The following is an 18,605-nucleotide window of genomic DNA, read 5'->3' as shown; positions in this document are numbered from 1 at the left end:
ACTTACTATATCCAAATCTCGCTGATCATGCAGTTTCATGTTCACAGTGCCGTTATTTACAACTTTGAAGAAGTGAGTTGATAATCTCACGATGACTCAAAAATTCTGAATGACTCATTTGAAAGGGGAAAAAAGCACACTGTCATAACTGAGTGCTTCACCCTATTTGTGGCAGGGAGTATCTTCGATGTAAACTATCACCAGTTCATTAAAAGAGTTTTCATTGTTTGATCAGTTATGCAAGAAAAAGCTCAACGTTTTGGAGTGCAGAATATTCAAGATCCATGACAGGACCATGGCGAGAGCATGAGTAATTAAATAATTGAATGACTTCTGTATGGAATGAGACCATTTGACCCATCAAGTCCATGCTGTCTCTCTGCAGGAGCAATCCAGCAATGCCACTGCCTTGCCCTTCCTCTATAACCCTGCAAGCCCTTTTGCATCCAATACATATTTAATTCAATTTTGAATCATATGCACATATATTGAAATATTAAGGGATGGAATGGGTTTTGTCCTTAAAAGCAATGTGGATGACGGTGCTGTTGTAGCCCAGGTTGCAATCCAGCCCACAATTAGAAAAGGTTTCACCTGACATTACTCAAGTGCAGGATGGACAAGTGAGCAGGAACAAACTCAGGGAATGCTGGAGAAACTCAGCAGGTCTGACAGCATCTGTGGAGACAGAGAGAACCTCTAATGGGGAAAAGCCATTGATATATGGAACTGTCAGTGAGACCAAGAGATGAGCATTGATCTTCCTACCATAGTGAAGCAAAGCCATGTGCACCTTTGGTGCATTCACAATTTTATCAAAACTTTTCTCCGACTGTTTACTTGCCCAGTTTGACTGTGAGTACATTAACAAGTAATTGGAAACAACTTCAGTTGCAGTACACTGTAGAGGACATGATGTTCTTTGCAAGGCCAATACATAAATATTCTTGGAGTCGTAGAAATTGCACGCTCACCTCTGTGCAACTGAAAACATGAAAACCAACAATAGCTTCAATAAAAAGGACAAAACTCGCAAATATTTAACAGTGAAAATGAACTTCCTATTGCCACAACTTAATATAAAGACTAAGATTAATTGAGGGATCAGTAAGTTCAACTTTGACATCATTTGATTTTACATAGTTTTTGCAGCGGGTGAGGGAAAATTGCACATTTCTGTTGTTTATAACTAAGTCACTTTCTGTGCTGAAGGTGCTGACTTTTTCCTGAATTTGACTTGGTGACCAGCTACCATCCTCCAGACTCTCATTCAGATGCATATTCCACATGCAAATTTTTGGATTCAGATATATCCTGAAGCTATCAGTTCGACTTCAGTAACTGATGGTTACAACATGAAACCGTCAGATCTTTGTTAAACTGTACACAGACCTCAGTTAACAAACTGTGTCCTGTAGCAGAGTCCTACACATGGAAGCCTTCAACAAATCCCTCTTCTCACTAGTTTTGACATTAAGAAAAGAAGTACTGTTCTCTCATAATCTCATCAGTGGTCCCTACAGATGAGGATGAGTCTCTTCCACTCTCAGGGTGAGTCCGTAGATGGCTACATAGACTGATGAGGTTTCCACAGGCTCTATTACACTTGGGGCAAAATATGGTGGTGGGAAGGGTGGATGGACCATTGGTGTGGTAGTATGTTCCTTACTCTGTCTTCGCCTGGCTTCCACTTTTTCCTGACAGCAAGTCTCAAGATGCTCGACGCCTTCTCCAATGCTCCTCCTCCAATTTGGACGGTCTTAGGCCAATGATTCCCAGTTGTCTGTGGGAATGCTGCACTCACTAAAGTCAAATTGATAGCTTCGGATATATCTGCATCCAAAAATTTGCATGTGGAATATGCATCTGAATGAGAGTCTGGAGGAAGGTAGCTGCTCACCAAGTCAAATTCAGGGCAAGGTCAGCATCTTCAGCACAGAAAGCAAGTTAATTATAAACAACATAAATTTGCAAGTGAGGCCTTGATGGTATCCCTGAAGTGCTCCCTCACAATATTAGAAAGAGTGCCCACATCAATCTTGAAAGCTCCCAGAAATTCTATTAATATAAGGATTCTCATGCAACCCGAATTACACTTCAGAATTCCAGGTTGTCCTTTTGGTAGAGGGTCTAGCTAATACACAATCATATCAGGCTTTTTTTACTTCCATCATGGGATGTGAGCATTTGCTGCCCATCCCAAACTGCTCTTGACAGATTGGTGGTGAGCTGTTTCGTTGAACTGCAATTGCCATTTGGAGCAATGCATGCCATGAGCTGCATTATGCAAATGCAAAACGTCAGCAGGTGAGACCCATCTGCTCTCTATATACGCAGTTTCCAACAGGCGGGCAGGTTTAAAATGGACCCTAGTGTTTACCTGCTTTCAACAATGTCTGAGTACATCCACAACCACCCAACTGCCAAAATTAATCCTCATCCCCACCTGCAATCAGCACGTACTCACATCAGGGTGGTAAAAACAAAGACTGCAGATGCTGGGAACCAGAGTCTAGCTTAGAGTGCTGCTGGAAAAGCACAGCAGGTCAGGCAGCATCCGAGAAGCAGAAAAATTGACGTTTCGGGCAAAAGCACTTCATCATCTATTCCTGATGAAGGGCTTTTGCCTGAAACACCAATTTTCCAACTCTTCAGATGCTGCCTGACCTGCTGTGCTTTTCCAGCACCACTCTAGAGTCATAGAGTCATAGAGATGTACAGCACGGAAACAGACTCTTCAGTCCAACCTGTCCATGCCAACCAGATATCCTAACCCAATCTAGTCCCACATGCCAGCACCTGGCCCATATCCCTCCAAACTCTTCAAACCCTTCCTACTCATATACCCATCCACATGCCTCTTAAATGTTGCAATTGTACCAGCCTCCACCACATCCTCTGGCAGCTCATTCCATACACATACCACCCTCTGCATGAAAAAGTTGTCCCTTAGGTCTCTTTTATATTTTTCCCCTCTCACCCTAAACCTATGCCCTCTAGTTCTGGACTCTCCGACCCCAGGGGAAAGACTTTGTCTATTTATCCTATCCATGCCCCTCAGAATTTTGTAAACCTCTATAAGGTCACCCCTCAGCCTCCAAAGCTCCAGGGAAAACAGCCTCTCCCTGTAGCTCAGATCCTCCAACCCTGGCAACATCCTTGCAAATCTTTTCTGAACCCTTTCAAGTTTTACAACATCTTTCCGATAGGAAAGAGACCAGAATTGCATACAATATTCCAACAGTGGTCTAACCAATGTCCTGTACAGCCACAACATGATTTCCCAACTCCTGTACTCAATACTCTGACAAATAAAGGAAAGCATACCAAATGCCTTCTTCACTATCCTATTTACCTGCGACTCCACTTTCAAGGAGTTATGAACCTGCACTTCAAGGTCTCTTTGTTCAGCAACACTCTCTAGGACCTTACCAATAAGTGTACAAGTCCTGCTAAGATTTGCTTTCCCAAAATGCAGCACCTCGCATTTATCTGAATTAAACTCCATCTGCCACTTCTCAGCCCATTGGCCCATCTGGTCCAGATCCTGTTGTAATCTGAGGTAACCCTCTTCGCTGTCCACTACACCTCCAATTTTGGTGTCATCTGCAAACTTACTAACTGTACCTCTTATGTTCGCATCCAAATCATTTATGTAAATGACAAAAGGTAGAGGGCCCAGCACTGATCCTTGTGGCACTCCACTGGTCACAGGCCTCCAGTCTGAAAAACAGCCCTCCACCACCACCCGCTGTCTTCTACCTTTGAGCCAGTTCTGTATCCTAATGGCTAGTTATCCCTGTATTCCATGTAATCTAACATCAGCTTAACAATTTATTTGCACCTCAAGTAAGTTCCTGCCATGTTTAAACAATAAGATTGACACCACTGCACTGAAAATGAATTGCAAACGAGGCATGACTTTACAGCTTTCATTTACCAAACTGCATTGCACAAAAGGACATTTATGCAACTTGAGCAGCACAGTGGCTCAGTGGTTAGCACTGCTGTCTCACAGTGCCAGGGACCCCGGTTTGATTCCATCCTTCAGGTGACAGTCTGTGTGGAGTTTGTACATTCTCCCCGTGACTGCGTGGGTTTCCTCTGGGTGCTCCAGTTTCCTCTCATAGTCGAAAGTCCAGGTTAGGTGAATTGGCCATGCTAAATTGCCCACAGTGTCCAGAGATGTGTGGGTTAGGTGGATTACCCATGGGAAATGTAGGGATAGAGTAGGGGTCTGGGTGGGATGCTCTTCAGAGGTCTGTGCAGACTTGATGGGCCAAGTAGCCTTTTTCCACACGATAGGGATTCTACGATGTAGGGAGAAATTATACTGTCAGGGATGGATTGAACAGGCTTAAACTCTTTTCTCTGGAGAAAGTGGAGAGGTGACTAAAAAGAGGTTTTGGAAAGTGTATTGAGTCTGTTTCCACTGCACTTTTAGAGCATCCAGCCAAGAAAAGAAAACTGTTACAAAATTCTTCCTTAACTCCACCCTAGAGTGTATCTTAAATCTCTGTCCTCTTCTTACAATCCCTTCTACCAGTGGAAACAAATTGTCCCCATCAACTCCATCAACACACCTCATCATTTCGATTACATTTCCTGACTCATCTTTACTCCAAAATGCAAAGGCACCTACACGTCTGGTCCCTCCACCTAACTTACATCCTCAACTGTGGTACCATATTGGTACATCTCCTCAGTGGCCTTGACATTCCCATGATGTGCAGTGCCCAGAATTAAACAAAATCTTTCAGCTAAAGTTTAACAAGTGATTGATGAACTTTTGTCACAACTTCCTTGATTCTGTGCTCCATGTCTTCGCTAATAAAGCTCAGGATATTGTATTCTATCTTAACAACTTGTCCTGTCATCTTCAAAGGTTTATACATGACCCCAGGTCTCTTTGTTCCTGCACCCATTCTTGTTTTTACATGGTCAAAAGTCATAAAGAGAAACTATGCAATTATATTAATGAGCACATACAAAGGACAGTGAATGTGTTCTATGTTATCCATCACGTGCATAACAGCCTGAAGCCTGAAATCAAGTAAAAGAAAATTACAATACGTCATTACGCAGTCTGACATTTGATTTCTTTTGTGGCCATTAGTTTTTTTTTTACTCTCTTTTGAACATCTCATTTGTGTGCTCATCAAAGTACAAGATATCAATGATCAGAATGAAGCTTCTCTCTATTTCCAGCGTTCAATTTCAACTAGACTCTGGGCATAAACTAGGGGATAGCTAGCCTCATCAATGTAAAAAGTGTAAGAAATACAGGAGATAAGTCAAAACATCCCGGTAAATAGCATCAAGCTTAAGCAATATTCAAGCAAGCCTTTTCAGGTGGTTATGTGCTAAGAAGGGGGAATGGTTGTGTGGAGAGGGAGTTGCTGACTGCAGTAATTTGAAGAGATAGAATCAGCCTCATAGCAGCTACACTTTTTTGCCTTTAAGCCTTTTACTGATGATCAGGATTAAGCAGCCTTGAACATGGGCATGTATAGTACCAAAGTGGCTTGAACAAATACTGAAGGTGGAAGTCCATGATACATATAGAATTGAGTCCCTACGGTGTGGAAGCAGGTTATTTGGCCCATCAAGTCCACATCAACCCTTCTAAGGGCATCCCACCAAGACCCACCCCTACCCTGTAAACCTGCAATTCCCATTGGCTCGCCCACCTGCCCCTGCACATCCCTGGACACTATGGGCAATTTAGCATGGCCAATCCACTCTAACCTGCACATCTTTGGACTGTGGGAGGAAACCAGAGCAAGTGAAGGGAACCCTACAGACACAGAGAGAATGTGCATATTCCACACAGACAGACACCCGAGGATTGATTCAAACCCATGTACCTGGTGTTGTGAGGCAGCAGTGCTAACCACTGAGCCACATGCCACCCTAATACAGCTAATCAATCAAGTATGATTTTCAATGGAAACTCTTGGAAGATATTGTCAAAGAGCTGAGAATGTGTGTTGTTGTATCCAAGATTTGGCGTTGTGGGGATGCAAACAGTTGTGCTAAATCCTTGAATTAAAATTTTCAAGCTATTAAGTGAAACAGATGGGGTAGATAGAAACTATTTCCATTCATTGAGGAGACTAGAACCAGGGAGCATAGTTTAAAAGTTCTGTTCATTAGTCTCTTCATCTTGTGCAAAAATACCAACAGAAATAGTACAGCACCACATAGATATGAATTATTCCATGACATTCTTAAATGTGATAGTCAGTGGTTCAGCAAAACAAATACTGCACTAACCTTTAAATAGCCATGTAAATCACACTGACATGAACACACACGTATCACTCTTCTCACCTCCATTGTGGCTTCCTATTTTGTCTGCATTATGTTCCACTGGATGCAGTAATGGTACAACCGTACCTTGGTCTGGTTTTGTGTAAGTTAAAATAAGTTTATCAATGCTGCTGAAAAACTGAGGCGGAATTCCTTCCGATGTCTGTTGAGTAAAAGAGTAAAATAACAATAAATTAGATGACAATATTTATGATATCTGATACTGAAATGTAAGTCAGCTGGAGTGCTCAATCTCTCCAGGTTGGCTGTTAACTAACAGAACGCAGCAGCTTCCAAATCAATGTCTTTAAACATCTAGAAACATAGGGATCAATGATTGTCTGGGAACATAAACTCCATGCATCCTTCCAAATCATATATCACTCCAGTTTGGATATAGAATCCCTAAAGAGTGAAAAGAGGCCATTTGGCCCATCAAGTTCACACTGACCCACTAAAGAGCATCCCATTCAGACCCACCCCCAAACCCTATCCCTGTAACCTTGCATTTCCCATGGTTAAACCAACCACTCTGCACATCTCTCGACACTGCAGGCAATTTAGCATGGTCAATCCACCTAACCTGCACATCTTTGGACTGTGGGAAGAAACTGGAGCACCCAAAAGGAACCTACACAGAGATAGGGAGAATGCGCGAACTCCACTGACAGTCGGCCGAGACTGGAATTGTACCCAGGTCCCTGTGAGACAGCAGTGCTAACTACTGAGCCACTGTGCCATCCATATATGTCACTGTTCTGTCATAGTCTGTGAGTCAAAATCCCAGAAACCTCTACTTAACATCAACCCCAGAGAGCTGTCAGAGCTTAGTCATCATGCGTTTAAAGTTGTGATTGACATATCTCTAAATGCCAACAATGTAAAGGAATGTTGGGAAAAGACATTGAAGTGAATGATCAGCCATGATTGTTTTGAATGGCAGAAGAGGATTCAACAGGCTGAATGACCTACTTCTGTTATTATGTTCCCCTCGAACATATCTTCAACACCATAGACTGCAGTGGTTCAAACAGCAGCATAATGGTGATGGGTAATAAATGCCAGGTTTACCAGAGATACTCATACTAGAGGTTATTTTAAATGTCAGAGAGACTACCAAGAATCACATATATGCGATACTGATCATACATTATAGAGTAAATCAGTATGGCCCAGTATATTGCTAAGTCCTGAGGTATTGCATTCTGTACATTGTTTGGTAGCTTACCATTTTCTTACAGCAAGCAAGTGAGATAAATATATCGTGCCAGAACACAGTCTGCTATTTACATTCGGAAGATATTCACTTGGCACTTGAATTTAAGAACAGTATTAGTGACTTAATCTCTTTTAGTTCAAAACAGGAAAAGAATCTGCAAAGCTATTCTCAGGATGCACTGTTGGAAAGTTACTTAACTCTCCTCTGGAACCAGTTGTTGCGGAATTCAGTTTTTATTTCTTCTTGGCTGAATCTGTCCTCGCGTGCAATAACAAATCTCTTAAGATTTCTGTACTCCACCAATTCAAGCATTCTACACCTCCTTGATCTTCATCACTATACCTTTCGTGGCCATTCTTCCAAACACCTTTCCCTAATTTCTGGAATTCCGTCTCTTGGCCTCTCCACATCTCTACCTCCATCTCTTCTTCAAAACATACTTGCTTGATCAAGTTTTTAATCAATAATCTAATGTCTCCTTCAGTGCCTTATTCAGGTCGATACTTGTTGAGCTTCTCACTGAGGTAAGTGTTGGTTGCAAGTCCTTTGCACCCTTTTATACCTGTTGTCATGGAATCCCTAAGTGTTGGAAGCAGGCCATTTGCCCCATTGAGTCCACACTGACCTATGAAGAGCATCCCACCCAGGTCCATTACTCTAACCCTGTATTTCTCATAGTTACCCCACCTAACCTGCACATCCCTGGACAATTTATCATGATCAATCCACCTAACCTGGACTGTGGGAGGAAACCACAGCACCTGGAGGAAACCCGCATGGGCACAGTGAAAACAAGCAAACTCAACACTGTCACGTAAGGGTGGAATTGAACCCTGACCCCTGGCACTATGAGGCAGCTGTGCTAACCACTGAGCTACCATGTTGCTGTCTGGGATCCTGTCTTTAAAAGGTGTCCCCATTAAATGAAAATCCAATTTTCTGGAAGCCACAGCAATCATGGCCATTTCAAAGGGTTGAGTGGAATTTAATGGGGCCCTTTTCAAATGTGTTGGGAGGTGAGGTGAGCAGGGAATCAGGAAGGCAGATAGGGGATGGAGTGCCCATCATCTTCCCAACGCTTCAGAATTTTATCAGTGGTGGAGAAGATGAAGGACCACCCTTCCACACAAAGATCAATTGATCTCAAGCTACTAGAATCTTTCCCCACTGTCATTGGCACCTTACCAGGAGTGGTGGGGACAGTGAGAAATATGGTAGCCTGTATGGGCAAAACACCCCACATGCCCACCCAACCACACACCCACCCACATACGCACCCCTGACCCCTATCACATTCCCCAGCACTTGAGGGGCTGAACAATCTCAACCTGACTTACCGTGCTCTGAGGACAACACCATCTCCAGGCCAGGTGCAGTTCCAGGAGTGGCCACCAATCTTGCTCCTAATTGGCCCTATTTTATGGTCACCACCGTGCTGACCAAATTTGGTCCACAATTGTATCAAAACACCAATATTTCTACCATTGGTTGCCCATTTCCTTTCCTCTCTGCTAGAAATTCTAAATCTTGCCAAATGTTCTCACCACCCTGTCATTCACCATTAACCTTCTTCTTTAGTTTAATGGTTACTTTTACACAATGTGCATCTCTTGCCAAGAATGTTTCTCTCTACTCATCCACAGAGTTCCAGGTTCAATTCTCACTCAGAGACTTGGGCCCAGAATCTAGGTTGACATTCCCATGCAGTGCTGGGAGAGTGCTAAACTGTTGTTGGTGCCATTTTTCAACTGAGGCATTACATCAAGACCCCACATGTTCTTTAAGCTGGGCATGGAATATTCCATGGCACTGTTTGAAGATGAACGCCAAAGTTCATCCGGAAACCAGGTCGTCATTTAACCTTCCACCAACCTCTTAAAACAGATAATCAGGCTATTTATCTTATTGTTATTCAGGGATCTTGCTCTGTGTAAATTGGCTGTCAACTTTTGTACATTACAACAAATGTCTGTATTTAAAACTATCCCATTGATTATGAAGTGCTCTGGGAGACTCTGGGTGAAGAGCACAATGTGAATGCAAGTCTTCCTTTCTTCTTTCTACATATGCAGAGAATGTCCAGAGAGAGTCTGCAACAGCCATTTAATAAATGTTGGATACTGACACATGCACTTGATTTTGCCTGATAGGTAAGGGCAACTCCATCTCAGTCAATTGGGGATTCTAAGTCAATCTAGTAGATGATGAGTTACTGCTTGTGCTCCTGTCCCTTTAAGAAATGGGATCTCATCTCCAAGACATCTTGATCAATTGTTAAGGTAGGCAGTCATGCAGTCTCAGCAGTGCTAGAGGGAGAAACCAAGAAAGGTGCCAAAGACACCACCTTCTGACCGAGGTAAAGAGGATCAGAGTCACTGGATTAGATGGGCAGGCTCCAAATGTTTGTGAGGCCGGGGGCAGGTGCTTGGTGGGTGCAAGAGGTTGTTACTGCCAACAGAGTGCCTGTGCCCCAAGACCTGAGCGAGATACCAGCTTTCACCAGCTGGTCTCCCCCAAAATAGCGCAAACCCAACCGCTGTTGGTAAATTGCCATGGTGGCAGGAAGAGAACCTGAACCAGCCAAGCAAGTGGCGAGTCCAGAACCAGGGCTCACAGTCTAAGAACACAGGGTAGGCCATTTCAAACTGGGTGAAGAGCACAATGTGAATGCAAGTCTTCCTTTCTTCTTTCTACATATGCAGAGAATGTCCAGAGAGAGTCTGCAACAGCCATTTAATAAATGTTGGATACTGGCACATGCACTTGATTTTGCCTGATAGGTAAGGGCAACTCCATCTCAGCCAATTGGGGATTCTAAGACAATCTAGTAGATGATAAGCTATTGCTTATGCTCCTGTCCCTTTAAGAAATGGGATCTCATCTCCATGGAAACACATTCTTCGGTCCAACCCGTCCATGCCGACCAGATATCCCAACCCAGTATAGTCCCACCTGCCAGCACCCGGTCCATATCCCTCCAAACCCTTCCTAGTCATATACCCATCCTAATGCCTTTTAAATGTTGCAATTGTACTAGTTTCCGAAACTTCCATACACATACCACCCTCTGCATGAAAATGTTGCCCCTTAGGTCTCTTTTATATCTTTCCCTCTCACTGTAAACCTATGCCCTCTAGTTCTTGACTCCCCACACCAGGGAAAAGTCTAGTTACCCTATCCATGCCCCTCATAATTTTGTAAACCTCTATAATGTCACCCCTCAGCCGCCGACGCTCCAGGGAAAACAGCCCCAGCCTGTTTAGCCTCTCTCTATAGCACAAATCCTCCAACCCTGGCAACATCCTTATAAATCTTCTCGAGGACAGTTTTCCCAGTTTTGGTTCAAGCTGCAGATAGTAGCATGGAGGACATCACCGGATCACCAAGTTTGGGTTTGTCATCGTAGCTATCATGACTAGGTCAATTCTGGGTTGTTTTTCTATTTTCCTTCCTTTTAGAATTGATACAGAGGGATTGCTATACAACCTCAGAGGTAATGTGACTGTTCGCCACATTCCTGTAGGTCTTAGTTACATGTAGGTCAAACCAAGTAAGTACAGCAAACTTTTTTCCCTACAGGACACCCAAGGACATTAGGTCTTTAGAACAATCATTTCGCTGTCATCATTAAACTGGCTTCTAATTCATTTAATTTTCATTAAATGAATTTTAAATTCCACCAGCTGCCATGGTGGGATTTAACCTCTTAGACTCATGCAACATGGAAACAGACCCTTCGGTCCAACCAGACCATGTTCCCAAACTAAACTAGTCCCACTTGCCTGCACTTGGCCCATATCCCTCCAAACATTTCCTACTTGTGAATTTATCCAAATGTCTTTTAAATGTTGTAACCTGCATCCACCACTTTCTCTGGCAGTTCATTCTACATACAAACCACTTCCCACGTAAAAACATTGCCCCTCATATCCATTTTAAATATTTCTCCTCTCACCTTAAACTTTGCCCCCCCCACCCCAGTTTTAATATGCCCACCCTAGGGAAAAGACCTTTGTCATTCAACTTATCTATACCCCTCATGATTTTATAAACTTCAATAAGGTCACCCCTCAACCTCCTACGCTCCAATGAAAAAAGTCCCAGCCTATCCAGTCTACTTTTATATCTCAAACCCTCCATTCCCAGCAACATCCTGTTAAATCTTTTCTGAACCCTCTCCTGTTTAATAATGTCCTTCCTGTAACAGGATGACCAGAACTACACAAAGTACTCCAGGAGGGATCTCACCAATGTCCTGTACTACCTCAATATGACAACCCAACTCCTATGGGCAAGCATGCTAAACCACCCTGTCTACCTGTGAAGCAAATTTCAAAGAATTATGTATCTGAACCCCTAGGTCTCTCTGTTCTACAATGTTACTCAGGGCCCTAACATTAATTGTATAAGTCCTGCCCTTGTTGGTTTTACCAAAATGCAATACCCTCGCACTCCACCTGCCACTCCTTAGCCCATTGACCCAATTGATCAAAATCTGTTTGCAAAATTAGATAGCTTTCTTCCCTGTCCACCATACCACCAATTTTGGTGTCATCCGCAAACTTACTAACCATGCTTCCTATATTCTCATCCTTCCCCAAGCACTAGCGTCAGCCTCTGGTTTACTAGACCACAGTCACTGCCACATGATTGTAGGATGCCGCCAATGCTAACTGCCCTGGTAAGCGACTACATACTTCAGCAATGGGCCCAAATTGTGAGATGCTAGTACCAGTTAAAGCTACATTGCACGGCTAAGGGACAGCCTGAACCACTTAAGAGGAAGTAATTTTTATTCTGATCAGGAAAAGACAGAAGAATGGCACAAGATAGAAAAGAGCAGGCTCCAAAGTTTTCTGTCTTGGCACTGAAGCAGGACATCAGCGCCCACCTCTCCACCCCAACCATCACCTGCCGAGCTCCAGTGCACGACTCGAGCACAGATGTCTCACCCCTATCCGAACTAAGCAATCCCTCCAGCTCCTGATGATGAGTCATCTAGATTCAAAACATTAGCTTGCTCTCTCTCTACAGATCCTGACCCATTATGATTTCCAGCATTTTTTGTTTTCAGTCACTCTAGAACCCTGGGTCCTGGTTAGTAGTGCCCTGCACTTGAGGCCTCATATGCCTGCTGAGGCCTCATATTCCTGCTGAAACCTCAGATCCCCATAGAACATAGAACAATACAGCACAGAACAGGCCCTTCGGCCCACGATGTTGTGCCGAACATTTATCCTAGATTAATCATCTATCCATGTACCTATCCAATTTCCGCTTAAAGGTCACTAGAAATGCCTCAGATCCCCACAGAGGCCTCAGATCCCTGTGGAGGCCTCTGAACCCTATGGAGGCCTCTGAACTCTGCAGATCCCTGCAGATGCCTCAGAGCCCTGTGGAGTTCTCAGATCCCTGTGGAGGCTTCAGAACCCTGCGGAGATTGAAGATTCCTGCAGAGGCCTCAGATCCCCGCAGATGCCTCAGAACCCTGTGGAGGTCAATGACAGCAGTCAAGCCCCAAGGGCTTTCAAAATGTTGTGACAAAACTTCAATGACCTCACATGAGATCGAGACCACGTATCTTCAAATGTCAATTCCCACCACTGAACTATTAGTGTTCACATACATTGTTTCATGCAGAATTTTTGAAGTCAAGATAAAACCATTTAACACTTCTGATACCTCATCCTGTAGACCTTGGTGGCTTTAACAAACACTATCAAACATAAATACTTGTACGATGATAGCAACAGTCAGTAAAAATCAACCAGCAACTAGCCCACAAATAATTAACAATGAACCCTTTAAATAGTAATTGTTGGGCCTGTATTTTACCTTATTTCATTTATTTATTGTCATATGTACATGTTACATGTATTATTACAAATATCGTGAAAAGTGTTGTATAATGTCAGCACTTTCTGGCATCAGCTTAAAATACAAAAAATAAACCAGGACAGAGAATATAAAATTAAGGATATAAAGTTAAGAGTTCAACTTTATAGTCTTTTTTCTTAATTTCTTAGTTGTGGGCATGGATCCAGGCTCTTCCATCCTGATGCTGAGACCAACACCAGATCAAGGCAATAGGCCAACCTTGAGCTCCTTTGCCATGTCTTTGCCGCTGGAGCCATTCTTTACCTCCACTGACATCACTATTGCCATGAGACCACGTTGGGCCGATCTTGGCAATGCAGCCTCCAATGATACTGTCGAGGCCTGAACGGGGCTCAAACTTGTCTCTGGACCCACTGTGCCATAGATGCTGCCAGGTCCCGTATTAGGCCCAACCGCCTCCCAGCATGCCTCAGAAACCGTGGTAGTGAACTGCTTTCCTGAAGTGCTCCAATCATTTGTTCAAAGTTTGTGCGAAGATTTGTAACTCGGGTGCTCGTTGTTGTGGTTCTGTTCGCCGAGCTGGAAGTTTTTGTTGCAAACGTTTCATCCCCTGGCTAGGCGACATCATCAGTGCTTTGGAGCCTCCTGCGAAGCGCTTCTTTGATGTTTCTTCCGGTATTTATACTGGTCTGTCCTTGCCGCTTCCGGGTGTCAGTTTCAGCTGTTCGCTGTAGTGGTTGGTATATTGGGTCCAGGTCGATGTGTTTGTTGATGGAGTTTGTGGATGAATGCCATGCCTCTAGGAATTCCCTGGCTGTTTTCTGTCTGGCTTGCCCTATGATAGTAGTGTTGTCCCAGTCAAATTCATGTTGTTTGTTGTCTACGTGTGTGGCTACTAGGGATAGCTGGTCGTGTCGTTTCGTGGCTAGTTGATGTTCATGTATGCGGATTGTTAGCTGTCTTCCTGTTTGTCCTATATAGTGTTTGGTGCAGTCCTTGCATGGTATTTTGTATACTACATTAGTTTTGCTCATGTTGGGTATCGGGTCCTTCGTTCTAGTAAGTTGTTGTCTGAGCGTGGCTGTTGGTTTGTGTGCCATTATGAGTCCTAAGGGTCGCAGTAGTCTGGCTGTCAGTTCTGAAACGCTCCTGATGTGTGGTAGTGTGGCTAGTCCTTTTGGTTGTGGCACGTTCTCGTTCCGTGGTCTTTCTCTTAGGCATCTGTTGATGAAGTTGCGCGGGTATCCGTTTTTGGCGAATATCTTGTATAGGTGTTCCTCTTCTTCTTTTTGCAGTTCTGGTGTGCTGCAGTGTGTTGTGGCCCTTTAGAATAGTGTCCCGATGCAGCTTCGTTTGTGTGTGTTGGGGTGGTTACTTTCATAGTTTAGGACTTGGTCTGTGTGTGTTGCTTTCCTGTATACCCTTGTGGTGAATTCTCCGTTCGGTGTTCTCTGTACTATCACGTCTAGGAATGGGAGTTGGCTGTCCTTTTCTTCTTCTCTCGTGAATCGGATTCCTGTGAGTGTGGCGTTGATGATCCGGTATGTTTTTTCTATTTCCGTGTTTTTGATGATTACAAACGTGTCATCGACATATCTGACCCAGAGTTTGGGTTGAATTTGTGGTAGGACTGTTTGTTCTAGCCTTTGCATAACTGCCTCTGCTATGAGTCCCGAGATTGGTGATCCCATGGGTGTTCCGTTGATTTGTTCATATATCTGGTTGTTGAATGTAAAGTGTGTAGTGAGGCACAAGTCCAGTAGTTTGCTTTAGGTAGACTCACCATGCCATTAAGTGGGGTGTTCCCGGATTTTGATCCAGCAACATTTAAAGAACAGCGATATTTTCCAAGTCAGGCTGGTGAGTGGTTCAGAGAGGAACTTGCAGGTGGTGGCATCCCCATGTATTTGCTGCCATTGTTCTTTTAGACGGTAGTAGGTATGGGAGGTTCTGTCTAAGTAGCCTTGGTGAATTCCTGCAGTTCATCTTGTAGATTGTACACACTGCTGCGACTGAGCATCAGTGGAGGAGGGGGTGTATGTTTGAAGATGTGGTGCTAATCAAGCAGGCTGCTTTGTCCTGGATGGTTTGCTATTGTAGTTCGGTGTTGTTGGAGCTTTACTCATCCAGGCAAATGCAAAGTATTCCATTGCACTTCTGATTCGTGCCTTATATGTGGTATACAGGCTTGGGGAAGTCAGGAGGTGAGTTACTTACTGCAAGATTCATAACATCCGACTTGCTTTTCTAACCAGAGTATTACAGTTCAGTTTCTCAACAATGTTAATCCCCAGGATGTTGACAGTAGGAGATTCAGAGATGGTAAAGCCATTGAAGGTAAAGGGCTGTGGATGTGATTTTGCTCGGTGAGCTGGAAGATTCAGTTTCAGACGTTTCGTCACTATATTTAGGGGAACAGATAGGAGGTTTTGTGTGAATGAGACAGACTCACAATTGGTATGTTGCCTCCTAGGTGCCAGGGTTTGTGATGTCTCTGATCATGTTTTCAGGATCCTTGAGGGGGAGGGGGAGCAGCCCCAAGGCATGGTCCACATAGGCAACAACTACATAGGTAGGAAGAAAGGTGGGGATCTAAGGTAGAAATTCAGGGAGCTAGGGTGGAAGCTTAGAGCTAGAACAAACAGAGTTGTTATTGCTGGTTTGTTGCCTGTGCCATGTGCTAGTGAAGTGAGGAACAGGGAGAGAGCGGAGCTGAACACATGGCTGCAGGAGGGAGGGTTTTGGATTCTTGGATAATTGGAGGTCTTTCTGGGGAAGTTGGGACCTCCACAAACAGGATGGTCTTCACCTGAACGAGAGGGGTACCAATATCCTGGGTGGAGAATTTGCTCACACTCTTCAGGGGGGATTTAAACTAATGCAACAAGAGGGTGGGAACCTGAATTGCAATTCCAGTGTACAGGAGGTTGAGGGTAGTGAGGTCAAGGGTAGGTTTACAAGGTTGCGAGAGGGCACAGGCAACCAGGATGTTGATGCCAGGAGCATTCGGACTAAGGTGGGTGAACGTGCAGCATGGTTTGGTACCTGGGATTTCGATGTTGTGGCCATTTCAGAGACATGGCGAGAGGAGGGACAGGAATGGTTGTTGCAGATTCTGAGATTTAGATGTTTCAGCAAGAACAGAGATGATGGTAAAAAGAGGGGGGGGGGGGTGGGGGGGAGATGGGGGGAAGGTGTGGCATTGTTAATCCGGGGCAGTATTACAGCGGCTGAGAGAACGTTTGAGGACTCATTCACTGAGGTAGTTTGGGCTGAGGTTAGAAACAGAAAAGGAGAGGTCACCCTGTTGGGAGTTTTCTACAGGCCTCCGAAGTGGTCTAGGAAATAAAGGAAAGGATAGCAAAGATGATTCCCGATAGCAGCGAGAGTAACTGTTATGGGAGACTTTAAATTCACCAATATTGACTAGGAATATTGTAGTTCAAGTAGTTTAAATGGGACAGTTTTTGTTCAATGTGTGCACAGTGTGTAGACAGGCCAACAAGGGGCAATGCCATATTGGATTTGGTACTGGGGAATGAACCCGGCCAGGTATTAGATTTGGAGGTTGGTGAGCACTTTGGCAATAGTGACTATAATTCAGTTATGTTTACAATAGCAATGGGCAGGAATAGGTATATATTGCAGGGAAAGAGGTATAACCAGGGGAAAGACAATTATGATGCGATTAGGCAAGATTTGGGATGCATAGGATGGGAAAGAAAACTGCAGGAGATGGACACACTTGAAATGTGGAGCATATTCAAGGAATAGCTACTGCAGGTCCTTGATAAGTATTTACCTATCAGGCAAAGACTTAGTTGTCGAGAGAGGAAGCCATAGTTTATTTTAAAAGTTGAAGGCCTTGTCAAGAGGAAGAAGAAGGCTTATGTGAGGATGAGGCGTGAAGGCTCAGTTAGGGGCCGTAAGAGTTATAAGTTAGCCAGAAAAGACCTAAAGAGAGGACTAAGAAGAGCCAGGAGGGGACAGGAGAAGTTTTTGTTGAATAGAATCAAGGAAAACCCTAAGGCCTTCTATAGAAAAATCAGGAAAAAAAGAATGACTGAGTAAGATTAGGACCAATCAAAGATAGTATGGAAAGTTGTGTGTGGAATCTGAGGACATAGTGAAAGCGCTTAATGAATACTTTTCATCGGTATTCACATTGGAAAAGGGCAATGTTAGTGAGAATACAGAGATACAGGCTACAAGATTAGATGGGATTGTGATTGACAAAGAGGAGGTTTTAGCAATTTTGGAAGATTTGAAAATAGATAAGACACCTGGGCTGGATGGGATTTATCCTCTGATTCTCTGGGAAGCCAGGGAGGAGATTGCGAAGCCTTTGGTTTTGATCTTCATGTCATCATTGTCGACAGGAGTAGTGCCAGAAGACTGGAGGATAGCAAATGTTGTTCCCTTGTTCAAGAAGGGGAGTCGGGACAACCCTGGTAATTATAGACCAGTGAGTCTGACTTCGGTTGTGGGTAAGGTGTTGGAAAAGATTATAAGAGATAAGATTTATAATCATCTGGAGAGGAAAGGTTTGATTAGGGATAGTCAACATGATTTGTGAAGGATAGGTCGTGCCTCACTAACCTTATTGATTTCTTTGAGAAGGTGACAAAACAGGTGGATAAAGGTAAAGCTGTTGATGTGATGTATATGGACTTCAGTAAGGCGTTTGACAAGGTTCCACACAGTAGGCTATTGCACAAAATACTGAATTTCGGGATTGAAGGTGATTTAGTGGTTTGGATCAGAAATTGGCTAGCTGAAGGAAGACAGAGGGTGATGGTTGATGGTAAATGTCCATCCTAGAGTTCAGTTACCAGTGGTGTGCCGCAAGGATCTGTTTTGGGGCCACTGGTGTTTACCATTTTTATAACCGATCTGGATGTGAGTGTAGGAGGATGAGTTAGTAAATTTGCGGATGACACTAAGGTAGGCAGAATTGTGGATAGTGTAGAAGGATGTTGTGGGTTACAGAGGGACATAGATAAGATGTAGAGCTGGCTGAGAAGTGGTAAATGGAGTTTAATGTGGAAAAGTGTGAGGTAGTTCACTTCGGAAGAAGTGACAGGAATGCAGAATACTGGACTAATTGTAAAATTCTTGGCAGTGTAGATGAACAGTGAGATCTCAGTGTCCTGGTGCATAAATCCCTGATAGTTGCCACCCAGGTGGATGGCATTGGTAAAAAGTCATGTGGTATGTCAGCGTTTATTGGTAAGGG

At 43.8% G+C, this 18,605-nt stretch overlaps 1 protein-coding gene across 1 annotated transcript in view; it reads right to left on the bottom strand.

Moving 5' to 3' along the window:
- LOC132816864 (SH2 domain-containing protein 1A-like) overlaps positions 1 to 18,605 on the bottom strand; it is a 58,890-nt gene that overhangs the window by 18,729 nt on the left and 21,556 nt on the right. The window contains exon 3 of the mRNA XM_060826852.1: positions 6,334 to 6,475. Within this exon, the coding sequence (XP_060682835.1) occupies positions 6,334 to 6,475 (142 nt within the window). The remainder of the gene's footprint in view (positions 1 to 6,333; positions 6,476 to 18,605) is intronic.

The sequence above is a fragment of the Hemiscyllium ocellatum genome, chromosome 6 (assembly GCF_020745735.1).
Source record: "Hemiscyllium ocellatum isolate sHemOce1 chromosome 6, sHemOce1.pat.X.cur, whole genome shotgun sequence".
Taxonomy (NCBI): Eukaryota; Metazoa; Chordata; class Chondrichthyes; order Orectolobiformes; family Hemiscylliidae; genus Hemiscyllium; species Hemiscyllium ocellatum.
Note: the sequence above shows the minus strand (reverse complement) of the source record. Positions and strands in the feature narration are given on the sequence as shown.